General features: G+C 41.5%; 1 protein-coding gene across 1 annotated transcript; it reads right to left on the bottom strand.

Moving 5' to 3' along the window:
• Nucleotides 1–185: 185 nt before the first annotated feature.
• On the bottom strand, nucleotides 186–6,788 carry LOC118392557 (transmembrane protein 165-like). Its single transcript, XM_035784619.2, has 6 exons — nucleotides 6,426–6,788; nucleotides 5,641–5,869; nucleotides 3,044–3,219; nucleotides 2,332–2,514; nucleotides 1,936–2,041; nucleotides 186–1,817 (listed from the first exon to the last, which is right to left on the bottom strand). Exons 1-6 carry the CDS (start codon nucleotides 6,573–6,575, stop codon nucleotides 1,741–1,743), a joined length of 921 nt encoding a protein of 306 aa, XP_035640512.2. The 5' UTR covers nucleotides 6,576–6,788; the 3' UTR covers nucleotides 186–1,740.
• Between the last annotated feature and the right edge of the window lie 5,778 nt (nucleotides 6,789–12,566).

Raw genomic sequence — 12,566 nt, 5'->3', positions numbered from 1 at the left:
CAAGTAACTGAAAGGTTGTAGTTCAAATCCATGAACTGACTAGGTGAAAAATCCATCTGTGCCCTTGAGCAAGGCACTTAAACCTAATTGCACCTGTAAGTCTCTCTGGATAAGACTGAGCGTCTGCTAAATAACAAATGTAAATATCCAGAATAACTTGGTACATAAAATGTAGGGTAAGAGAGTCTAGGCAAGACAGGTTTTATTGAGCATTTAAGCATTGATCAGGATTTACAACAATCAAAAGTTAATCTGTCTCAAACCACGTACATGTACACGCCTGTTTGGTCGTCACAGGGTTCAACTGGTCAAATATTGACAATGGAGTCACATTACCCTGTGCACAAAAAAAACAATTCTCTACAGTACCTTCAAAAAAAATACAAACCTTTAACAAGAACAAAATCCTCATCTGTGCCTCAAAGTTGTAAATACCTACCATAACCAAGCACTCAGGACAGGTGCAGTAGACTTAGTGGCTTAGGTCCTTTTTAATCGGCAGTGAAATTTAGGAGGAAGCAAAGAAATATTTTGTTCCATGATTTTGTCGCCAGTAGGCATCAGACACAAGCTCTTAATAAACCCTAGTAGCAATATGAGTGGGAGACAGACCAGAGGAGGCTGATGGAGGAGCTATAGGAGGAAGCGCTCATTGTAATGGCTGGAATGGAATTACTGGAACGGAGTCAAACGGGGTTTGATACGGTTCTATTCCAGACATTGAGCCCGTCCTCCTATAGCTCCCCCCACAGCCTCCATTGGGACACACTGGCCGTGGGGTGTGTCCCCCCCCCATTTGCTGCCTTGAAGCTGGAATGTAGAATACTGACACTGAATGGGTTACTGCTGCATCAAGATCCCCATGATGCTTAGAACTGGCATGTCCTGTCTAGCAGATGGAAATCGCTGAACAGTAATACTCACAACCGTGAAAAGATTCACATCCCTGATACAGCTGGAGAAATGGTAGATCAACTGATTATGGGGTTTATGAAGCAAAGGCAGCCCAATGTTACTGTTCTCAGATGATATTCTGAGGGGAACAAAACGTATGAGAGTTGGCCTGAGGCCTGGCCATAGATCAAAAGGACTGAATCGCTTCACAGTGGCCATAACACTGGACTCCATGGGACAGACCTGGAGTCAGTGTTCAGCCGGCATGTTTTTTGTTGTCGTACTTTTCCAATTGAAAAGCAATATCCCAAGTATAAATACATTAAAGTACACACAAGGGTAAAAAAAAAAATAATTTGCACAGGTGTTTTTGGGGGGGCAACTGCAAACTTCAAGGAGTAGGGCTTTTGATGAGTTGGTCTGATGGTGCCCTATGATGTCATTGACCTCCCGGCTTGCTTGAGGAACAATACTGGTGCAATAGAGAACAAATGAGGAAAGCGCCCCCCGTTACGCAAATCAGGTGTTAAATGAGGTGAAAATTAGATTGGAGTAGGACTTTAAAGCATAATATAATAATAAGGATGGGGAATTAATGAATAAACAGACCCAAGCTCAGTACTGACGGGCCTGAGTGTGAGGGAGAGGTAAGTCTTGTCCTTAATGTAGGCCACAGGACTCAGACCGGTGAGGGATCACAGACTTAGTAAGACAAGAGAACAGAAATCACACACACTCGCTCAGTCCCATTAGAGAATATTCTCCCTCTCAACCACACACACACTAAATAAACATAGTTGAGCTTTACAGATATGTACAAAATTTGCCTGAAAGTCTTCCCTCCAATTAGAATCCAGCATCCGGTTTGATGAAGAGGGCAGAAAAGGCAAAGGCCAGGAACATGATCCCACCAATGATTGTAACTGAGGAGGAGAGAAAAACAGTCCATAACTCAATTCTGATGACTACTACATGTATTACAGTATAGGCTATGATGACCACTTGACCAGGAACACTGAAAGGAAGAAAATAAAACATTACCAGTTCTGACAGAAATCTTCTGTGCAATCATCCTTCCTCCAACCACAGCCAGTCCTGTGCACAGACAGTGCCCCAGAGTACCACCCACCGCCACTCCAAAAGGATCCTGAGACAGAGCATTGGTTTATGACATCTTTAACATTCTCACAGAACCAAAAAGCATGACAGTACAGTAGAAAAAAAACACACAACAATAATTCCCTAACAATATAATTCCTTTTGAGTATACACAGCAACAGTAACTCTTCATCCTGACCATAATCATTAACTGACTTTGCATCCACTGCCACACCTAAGCATTATAGCCTTGGTTTGAAGTCAGTGTAACATTTGCCAGAATGTCCCATTTTGACTAGGCAAGCAGACAGACTCGACAGTGGCTCTGTCAGGACTCACCTCCTGGGCACCCAGGATGATGGTGGTGAGCTGAGAGCGGTCTCCCCACTCTGCCAGGAAGGTGAGGGTAAAGGCCTGGATGAACACAGGCGAGATGAAGCTGTGCCACTTCCTCTGAGGATGGCTTGATCCTGAGCCCGACTCCACATCTGCAGCCCCATTTAGCAGCTTAGACATCTGCAGCTATAGGAAATAGGAATACAATATATATTCTTTCTTTCTCTCTCTCGGAGGACCTGAGCCCTAGGACCATGCCCCAGGACTACCTGACATGATGACTCCTTGCTGTCCCCAGTCCACCTGGCCATGCTGCTGCTCCAGTTTCAACTGTTCTGCCTTACTATTATTTGACCATGCTGATCATTTATGAACATTTGAACATCTTGGCCATGTTCTGTTATAATCTCCACCCGGCACAGCCAGAAGAGGACTGGCCACCCCACATAGCCTGGTTTCTTCCTAGGTTTTGGCCTTTCTAGGGAGTTTTTCCTAGCCACCGTGCTTCTACACCTGCATTGCTTGCTGTTTGGGGTTTTAGGCTGGGTTTCTGTACAGCACTTTGAGATATCAGCTGATGTACGAAGGGCTATATAAATAAAATTTGATTGATTGAAGCCAAACATTGAATCGCTAGAACAAGATACAGCAGGGTTATATGAAAATGCATAACAATATGCAAATGTAGGTATGGGCTGTGTGTGTGTGTACAGACCTCCTCATCCTTCTTTTTAATATCAGCCTGCACCTCCTCCAGCTCCTCCTGACCCTCGTCTGGACTCATCTTCAGCCCCTCTCTCAGCATGCGCACACCAAAGATGGCGAACAGAGCCGTAGACACGTAGTATGTGTAGATCCTGGGGATGATGGTGGTGGCATAACCAAACATCACTGATAAAAACACAAAGACAAAGAACAGGCAAGGTGACGACCCTGTAGTCTGTACAGATCCAAATATTCAGACAAACATTCGGACAAATCCAGGATTCATCAGTGGTACCTCCACTAATTGGGATACATTAATGAACTTAGAAGCCATGTCACATCCATTCTAATCACAGGGGGCTTTCTGCATAGAAAAGTGTTTTTTTCAGGCCGCCTACATCCAAACATTAAAACAAATATTTTTTAAATGAAAATAATTGTTGGGATTGTAAAGCTTTCCGTGTAAACTTAAACAACTCAAACTTTGTTTAAGTTTACGAAATAAAGTATGTAGAAAAGATAATGGACCTAGATATTTTTTAATAAAAGATAATATTTGATAACTAACAATCACCAAAATAAAAGCTAGGCATTCAAGAGTATTTTGGTCATGGCATGAGGCCCCCCATTGACGTGAAGTTTGAGTCATTCAGATAGAGTAAGACATGGCAAATTGTGTAGAATTTCAGGAAATTTGCTATAAAACTGAATTTCTTTCTCTCAGCCTCAAAGCAAAATATGTATAATTACAGGAAATTAGCAAACTGCAACATTGTATCTCCGCCACATGGCAAAATGTGTAGAATTGCATAAAATTAGCTATAAAACAGCAACATTGGATCACTGCAGAAAACAGGAAGGCCTCTAAAATGTTTGGTCACCTACTACACCATCGACCATGGCCATGCCCACCACTTACAGTTGAAGTCGGAAGTTTACATACAGCCTAACATATTTATACTTAGTTTTTCACAATTCCTGACATTTAATCCTAGTAAAAATTCCCTGTCTTAGGTCAGTTAGGATCACCACTTTATTTTAAGAATGTGACATGTCAGAATCATAGGAGAGAGAGAATTATTTATTTCAGCATTTCTTTCTTTCATCACATACCCAGTGGGTCAGAAGTTTACATACACTCAAATAGTATTGGGTAGCATTGCCTTTAAATTGTTTAACTTGGGTCAAACATTTCAGGTAGCCTTCCACAAGCTTCCCACAATAAGTTGGGTGAATGTTGCCCCATTCCTCCTGACAGAGCTGGTGTAACTGAGTCAGGTTTGTAGGTCTCCTTGCTCTTACACACTTTTTCAGTTCTGCCCACAAATGTTCTATATGATTGCAGTCAGGGTTTGTGATGGCCACTCCAATACCTTGAATTTGTTGTCCTTAAGCCATTTTGCCACAACTTTTGAAGAATGCTTGGGGTCATTGTCCATTTGGAAGACCCATTTGCGACCAAGCTTTAACTTCCTGACTGATGTCTTGAGATGTTTCTTCAATATGTCCACATAATTTTCCTCCCTCATGATGCCATCTATTTTGTGCACCAGTCCCTCCTGCAGCAAAGCACTCCCACAACATGATGCTGCCACCCCCGGGCTTCACGGTTGGGATGGTGATCTTCAGCAAACATAACAATGGTCATTATGGCCAAAAAGTTCTATTTTTGTTTCATCAGACCAGAGGACATTTCTCCAAAGGTACGATATTTGTCCCCATGTGCAGTTGCAAACTGTAGTCTGGCTTTTTTAAAGGCAGTTTTGGAGCAGTGGCTTCTTCCTTGCTGAGCGGTCTTTCAGGTTATGTCGATGTAGCACTCGTTTTACTGTGGATGTAGATACTTTTGTACCCGTTTCCTCCAGCAAATTCACGCGGTCCTTTGCTGTTGTTCTGGGATTGATTTGCACTTTTCGCACCAAGTCCGTTCATCTCTAGGAGACAGAACGTGTCTCCTTCCTGAGCGGTATGTCAGCTGCATGGTCCCATGGTGTTTATACTTGCATACTATTGTTTGTACAGATGAACGTGGTACCTTCAGGCATTTGGAAATTGCTCCCAATGATGAACCAGACTTGTCGAGGTCTACAATTTTTTTCTGAGGTCTTGGCTGATTTTTTTATTTATTTTCCCATGATGTCAAGCAAAGAAACACAGAGTTTGAAGGTAGGCCTTGAAATACATCCACAGGTACACCTCCAATTGACTCAAATGATGTCAATTAGCTTATCAGAAGCTTCTAAAGCCATGACGTTATTTTCTGGAATTTCCCAAGCTTTTTAAAGGCACAGTCAACTTAGTGTATGTAAACATCTGACCCACTGGAATTGTGATAGTGAATGATAAGTGAAATAATCTGTCTGTAAACAATTGTTGGAAAAATTACTTGTGTCATGCACAAAGTTGATGTCCTAACCGACTTGCCAAAACTATAGTTTGTTAACAAGAAATGTGTGGAGTGGTTGGAAAACAAGTTTTAATGACTCCAACCTAAGTGTACGTAAACTCCCGACTTCAACTGTATACCCCATTTTGAACCAGAACCCCTCCCCCACCCCAGAAAACCCCCAGGATCATCAGCCCCCCCATCTCATCTCATCCACTAACCGGAGATGCAGGTCATAAAGCCAAGGGCTAGCATTGCCCCCAACAGCACGGTGAGGCGGTTGTAGCGCATTGCCATGATGGCAGCGATGAAGAACGTCTTGTCTCCCAGCTCAGAGACAATGATGACAGAGATGGCAGCTACAAAGGCATGGATGAAGCCCAGGTTCTCGGATTTGCTGGAGTCACTTCCACTGACCTCGGGGCCAATGGCATGAGCAGTAGGTGCTTTCTGTTGAAGGGGGAAACAAATGTCACTTGAGGTCCAGAACAGGTTGGCCATGAAAACCATGTTATGATTTGTATGTCCACATACTGCATCTTGGAATGTGTAAAGGCTGTCTAACTGAAGCGGGTAGTCAAGTCACGTAGAGGGAGTGGCACAATAATACTTGTTAGCTATGAGAATCAATTACTTCCCCTAGCATTTCGCTACACTCGCATTAACATCTGCTAATCATGTGTATGTGACAAATAAATTTGATTTGCCAGTTCAACTTCCTGACTTGGGCTCGTGACATGGACATAACGCGGAACTGAACACCACACGAGCTAGAAAGGAACAGCCAGCTAACGTTAGCTATGTCGACCCTAAAACGTGAACCTCGAAAGGAGGTCAGTGACTAGGGGAATATATACTGGTGACGTTGCTTTGGCTAGCTAGTTAGCATTAGCTATCTATGTGGAATACTTTCGAGTTGCTAACCATAGTTAGCTAGTATGCTACCGTTAGCATACATGCGAAACATCTGTGTATTGCATTTGATTAATGATTGCTAGCTAACTACCTCTTGTGGCGTTTGTTCTTGGACATGTTTGTTTTCCTCCTGGATCCCAGCAACTCCGACCGACAGCAACACCGCGACAGCGATGGGCAGCAGGACGCATATCACACTTCTGTTAGCCCTTCCATCCCTTACGCCGGCCAGGAGAAGCATTTCAGCGAAGCGTGCAGATTGTGTTAAAATGCTGATAATACGGGCAATTTGTAGTAGCGTAGCTATGTGTTAAATTATAAAAATTACTGCCCCCTGACTGCATGAATTACTCGGTATAATTAGCTGTAAACGGTCTAACTACATAGCTAGCCAGTAAAGGCAATATGTCCCTCACTGACTGATCAAACTCATACGGTATGTGAAGTTTTTACCTGAAAGACAAGTACACAAACCACTTATGTGATTGGACCGCTGAAAGGAGGGCGTGTATGTAATGTCCGACGTACCTACTCTGCAGTACTGTCATTGGCTATTTCAACGTTCAATTTTTAGATGTCATGGAAAATGTCACTAGAGATGCTTACAAACCCATGTTAGTCAGACAACATTCGAATTTCTCCTAAAATTAAGAAAACATATATTTAATCATTGGGATCTGTTTATGCATGGGATAGTGCTTCTGTCCAAGGTAGAGGGACTGTCACGCGTTGTGTACATCTCATTATCTGTATTTGTAAATCCCTCTACCTGTATAGAGATCATCAAGAACTTTCTTGACTTCATCTGGAAAAATAAATCTTACAAACGGAAAAAAGTCAGTCCTCTCAAATATATCAGCTGAAGGAGGTCTGGAAGTGTTGGATTTTACATTTACATTTACATTTAAGTCATTTAGCAGACGCTCTTATCCAGAGCGACTTACAAATTGGTGCATTCACCTTATGACATCCATTTTGTTTACATAAATAACACTTTCAAGATCAATTGGTTGAAAATATGTTTGGTCAATACAGAATCAATTTGGCATTTCATTCCAAACAATGTGTTTAATAAATTGGGAGGTCTTACATTTTTACTGAAATGTAATTATATTCCTGAAAGATTACCCGCTAAATTGTCTAGGTTTCACCAACAAGCTTTAATGTCCTGGAAAATATGTTTCCTGCACATTTTTTCAGACATAACTTTAAGGAATAAGTCATTGTTCTACCCTAGCTGGCATGAGAGGAATATTGACATTGTTTTTGATGTTTTCGACAACAGTGTTAATATTCTTCCATATGAACAATTTATAACATTGAATGAGTTTCCAATACCTTTCAGAGAGTTTATTTCTGTGATCGAAGCCATTTCCAGTGGTCTAACTACACTAATAAACTCATCTTAGCTTTGGTGATGATCACAAAGCATATCCAGAACTCAGTTTGGAAGGCGTGGGCTTACTTGAGAAATCTTGTTGTAATAAATACATTAAGACACATTTTCCATTCACGGAACCAACTAACGCCTAGAGGAACATTTTTCTGGAACATGCTTATTCCTGGCATTATCTGGAAAAAAGCTTGGTTGATGCCTTACAAATATTGTATCCCAAACCAATTTAAGGAAGTGCACTTTAAGATTCTACATAAGATATATCCATGTAATTCTACGTTGTCCAAATTTGTAACTATTGATGATATCTGCGTTTTCTGCTAAAAAAATGGGAAAATCTGACTCACTCGTTCTATGAATGTAAATCTGTGATAGAATTTTGGGAAAACCTTGCAGAATACATATTTACCGTTTTGAACACTACCCATGTTTTTTATACACAAACAAAAGTTCCAGAATTCTATACTAAATTACAAATATTTTTGAATTTAATCATCTCGTTAAGACATTATCCCCATTTCTGAGTGTTTACAATTGCATTAGAATTGTCGTTCTTTAAAAAAAAAGTTTTATACATTGATATATTTTTGAGTATTTTCTTGTTTATACCTGTGTTTTGTTTTATTATACATGTTTGATGTAGCGATGTAAGTTGTTGATCATTTTGTATTATGAATTTTAAAAATAAAGGAAAAAATATATATATACATATAAATACTTGCAAACCCTTGAAGGAGTGTGTTCAGCATGACAGAACGGTGAGCAATGTTGTATAGAACTGTAATGTACTGAACGACCAGTTAAATAACATTGTGGTTGTAACGTGTGCTGCAGGCATAGTCGTGGGAAGTAGGGATGCTGAGCAAGCGTTCAAAATCTGTGCATTGTGCCCTTGGGCTGAATATAATAAATATAATTCCCTTCTCCAGACTGACAATCATCTGTGCTCTAAAGCACCTCTTACATGGCTCTTTCAGATATCTAAATAGCCAATGCCCTTCACCTGATCAGATCCTTCTCACAGGTATTGCAGCTCCAAAGTAGTCTACAAGTGAAGACAGACGCATCAGGGATGCAACGGCGCCCCTCCTTCTTATCAAATTCCGAGGCACATATTGACAAGAAGTTAGAAGAACGGTCTACATTTACTTTGTCAGCCAACAAGATGAGTAAGGAACAGCAAAAGCACTAGCCTATGTCAATCTACTATATCCCATAGTACAAAAGTTAACCTATTCTATTGGTCAGCTTGTCCTTCTGTGTGAGAAGGACAAGCTGGGACTGTTGTGGGACGCGATAGATCCAAATTAATACAACCACCCTTTTAAAAGCTATGAGGCTGATGCAACAGATCTGAACGTTTAGCTTAAAATGTTGATAAACTGTTAGGCTATTTCTTCACATTATAATCACAGCAATGTGCACACGGCAGTAAGCGCAAATGTTCCAAAATGCAATTAGTGGGAAAACACAGTTCTCAAAAGTGCACTGCAAATGCTAGCGGTTTCATATGACCTAGATGAAAATATCCTTCAGAAATGTAGGAAGATGTAAAGACACAACCACAAGCATGGGTTCAAATCAAATTTTATTGGTCACATACACATGGTTTAGCAGATGTTAATGCGAGTGTAGCGAAATGCTCGTGCTTCTAGTTCTGACAGTGCAGTAATATCTAACCTAATCTAACCTATCTAATCTTACAAATTCAAAACGACTATCTTATACACACAAATGTAAAGGGATGAATAATAATATGTACATGTAAATATATGGATGAGCGATGGCCATGCGACATAGGCAAGATGCAGTAGATGGTATAGAATACAGTATATACATATGAGATGAGTAATGTAGGATATGTAGACTTTATAAAAGTGGCGTGGGGGGGTCGTTTTCCTTGATCTTTTGTCCTTGACCCTCTGGAGAGCCTTGCGGTTATGGGTGGCGCAGTTGCCGTACCAGGTAGTGATACAGCCCCACAGGATGCTCTTGATTGTGCATCTGTAAAAGTTTGAGTGTTTTAGGTGACAAGACAAATTTCTTCCATCTTCTGAGGTTGAAGAGGCGCTATTGCGCCTTCTTCACCACACTGCCTGTGTGGGTGGACCATTTCAGTTTGTCCGTGATGTGTACGCAGAGGAACTTAACTTTCCACCTTCCCCTTTTCCACCTATCCCGTCGATGTGGATGGGGGGAATGCTCCCTCTGCTGTTTCCTGAAGTCTACGATTGTTTTGTTGACGTTGAGTGAGAGGTTATTTTCCTGACACCACACTCCGAGGGCCCTCACCTCCTGTAGGCCATCTCGTTGTTGTTGGTAATCAAGCCTACCACTGTAGTGTTGTCTGCAAACTGGATGATTGAGTTGGAGGCGTGCATGGCCACACAGTCGTGGGTGAACAGGGAGTACAGGAGAGGGCTGAGAACGCACCCTTGTGGGGCCCCAGTGTTGAGGATCAGCGTGGTGGAGATGTTGTTTCCTACCTCCACCACTTGGGGGCGGCCCGTCAGAATCTGTAATCTGTGATTGACTGTAGACCCCGCCACATACGTCTTGTGTTTGAGCCGTTGAATTGCGACCTTACTTGTCTCTATACAGATTCTTTGCTTGTTTGATTGCCTTGCGGAGGGAATAGCTACACTGTTTGTATTCGGTCATGTTTCGAGTCGCCTTACCCTGATTAAAAGCGGTGGTTTGCGCTTTTAGTTTTGCACAAATGCTGCCATAAATCCACGGTTTCTGGTTAGGGAAGGTTTTAATAGTCACAGTGGGTACAACATAACCGTTGCATTTGCTAGTAAACTTGCTCACTGAGTCAGCGTATACATCAATGTTGTTGTCTGAGGCTACCCGGAACATATCCCAGTCCACGTGATCAAAGCAATCTTGAAGTGTGGAATCCGATTGGTCAGACCAGCATGGGATAGACCTGAGCACAGGCGTTTCCTGTTTTAGTTTCTGTATATAGGCTGGGAGCAACAAAATGGAGTCATGGTCAGATTTGCCGAAGGGAGGGCAGGGGAGGGCTTTGTATACATTGCGGAAGTTAGAGTAGCAATGGTTGAGAATGCTACCTGCCTGTGTCATGCATTCGATATGCTGATAGAATTTAGGAATACTTGTTCTCAGATTAGCTTTGTTAAAATCCCCAGCTACAATAAATGTACCCTCAGGATGTATGGTTTCCAGTTTACATAGAGTCCAGTAAAGTTCTTTCAGGGCCTTCGAGGTATCTGCTTGGGGGGATATACACAGCTGTGACTATAATCGAAGAGAATTCTCTTGGTAGATAATGCGGTCAGCATTTGATTGTAAGGAATTCTAGGTCAGGTGAACAACATGACTTAATTTCCTGTATGTCGTTATGATCACACCATGAGTTTTTAACCATAAGGCATACACCCCTGCCCTTCTTCTTACCAGAGAGTTGTTTATTTCTGTCGACGCGATGTGTGAAGAAACCGGGTGGCTGTACCGAGTCTGACAACATATCCAGAGTGAGCCATGTTTCAGTGAAACAGAGAATCTTACAATCTCTGATGTCTCTCTGGAATGCAACTCAAGCCCTAATTTCGTCTACCTTGTTGTCTAGAGATTGGACATTGGCGAGTAATATGCTCGGAAGCGGTGTAAGGTCTGCTTGCCTTCTCAGTCTGACCAGTAGGCCGCTCCGTCTGCCTCTCCGGTGGCGACCGATTTGGTTTGGGTCGGCCTCTGGGATAAGATCCAATGTCCAGGGTGGAAGTCGGTTAAAAGGATCCGCTTTGGGTATTCCTGGTTGTAATGTTGGTAAGTTGACATCACTTTTATATCCAATAGTTCTTCCCTGCTGTATGTAATAGTACTTGAGATTTTCTGGGCTAACAATGTAAGAAATAATACATAAAAAAAAAATCCTGGATAGTTTCCTAAGGACCTGAATCGAGACGACCATCTCTGTCAGTGCCATCAAGATTGTGTCTTTGGATGCTGGACAAAAAGAAAGTTGAGAACATGAGAGAAATATTGGTTTCAATAGCATAGGAAGTGTTTATAATACAATCCCCTTAACATTCCTATGTTTGGAACACAGTAAGACATGCCTCATAAAATGAAACAATTTCCAGGTTTTAAACAATTACCTTTCATGGTTAAAGAGTTTCAAAATGTTGACTGCCTCCTCTCAGATTGCAAGGTGGGTGATTTTGCAGTGCGCAACAGGCACTGGCCTTTCTCTCTTATCTGAATGAACAGTGCCTTAAGTACACTACCCTTCAAAAGTTTGACGTCGCTGAAAAATGTCCTTATTTTTTAAATTAAAGTATTTTTTGTCCATTTAAAATAACATAAAAATTGATCAGAACTACAGTGTATATATTGTTCATGTTGTAATGATTATTGTAGCTGGAAATAGCTGACTTTTTATGGAATATCTACATAGGCGTACAGAGGCCCATTATCAGCAACCATCACTCCTGTGTTCCAATGGCATGGTGTGTTAGCTAATCCAAGTTTGTTATTTTAAAAGGCTAATTGGTCATCATAAAACCCTTTTGCAATTATGTTAGCACAGCCTAAAATGGTTGTTCTGATTAAAGAAGCAATAAAACTGGCCTTCTTTAGACCAGTTGAGTATCTGGAGCATCAGCATTTGTGGGTTCGATTACAGGCTCAAAATGGCCAGAAACAAATATATTTCTTCTGAAACTTATCAGTCTCTTCTTGTTCTGAGAAATGAAGGCTATTCCATGTGAGAAATTGCCAATGAAGAACTGAAGATCCCATACAACGCTGTGTATTACTCCCTTCACAGAACAGCGCAAACTGGTTCTAACCAGAATAGAAAGAGGAGTG

Source organism: Oncorhynchus keta, chromosome 1, assembly GCF_023373465.1.
Source record: "Oncorhynchus keta strain PuntledgeMale-10-30-2019 chromosome 1, Oket_V2, whole genome shotgun sequence".
NCBI lineage: Eukaryota > Metazoa > Chordata > Actinopteri > Salmoniformes > Salmonidae > Oncorhynchus > Oncorhynchus keta.
Note: the sequence above shows the minus strand (reverse complement) of the source record. Positions and strands in the feature narration are given on the sequence as shown.

Coding starts and splice junctions, on each gene's coding strand:
- LOC118392557 (XM_035784619.2), bottom strand. CDS start 6,575: ATGCTTCTCCTGGCCGGCGTAAGGGATGGAAGGGCTAACAGAAGTGTG. Junction 5,870..6,425: donor AAGAACAAACGCCACAAGAG/GTAGTTAGCTAG, acceptor CCCCTTCAACAG/AAAGCACCTACTGCTCATGC. Junction 3,220..5,640: donor CTTTATGACCTGCATCTCCG/GTTAGTGGATGA, acceptor TGTTTTTATCAG/TGATGTTTGGTTATGCCACC.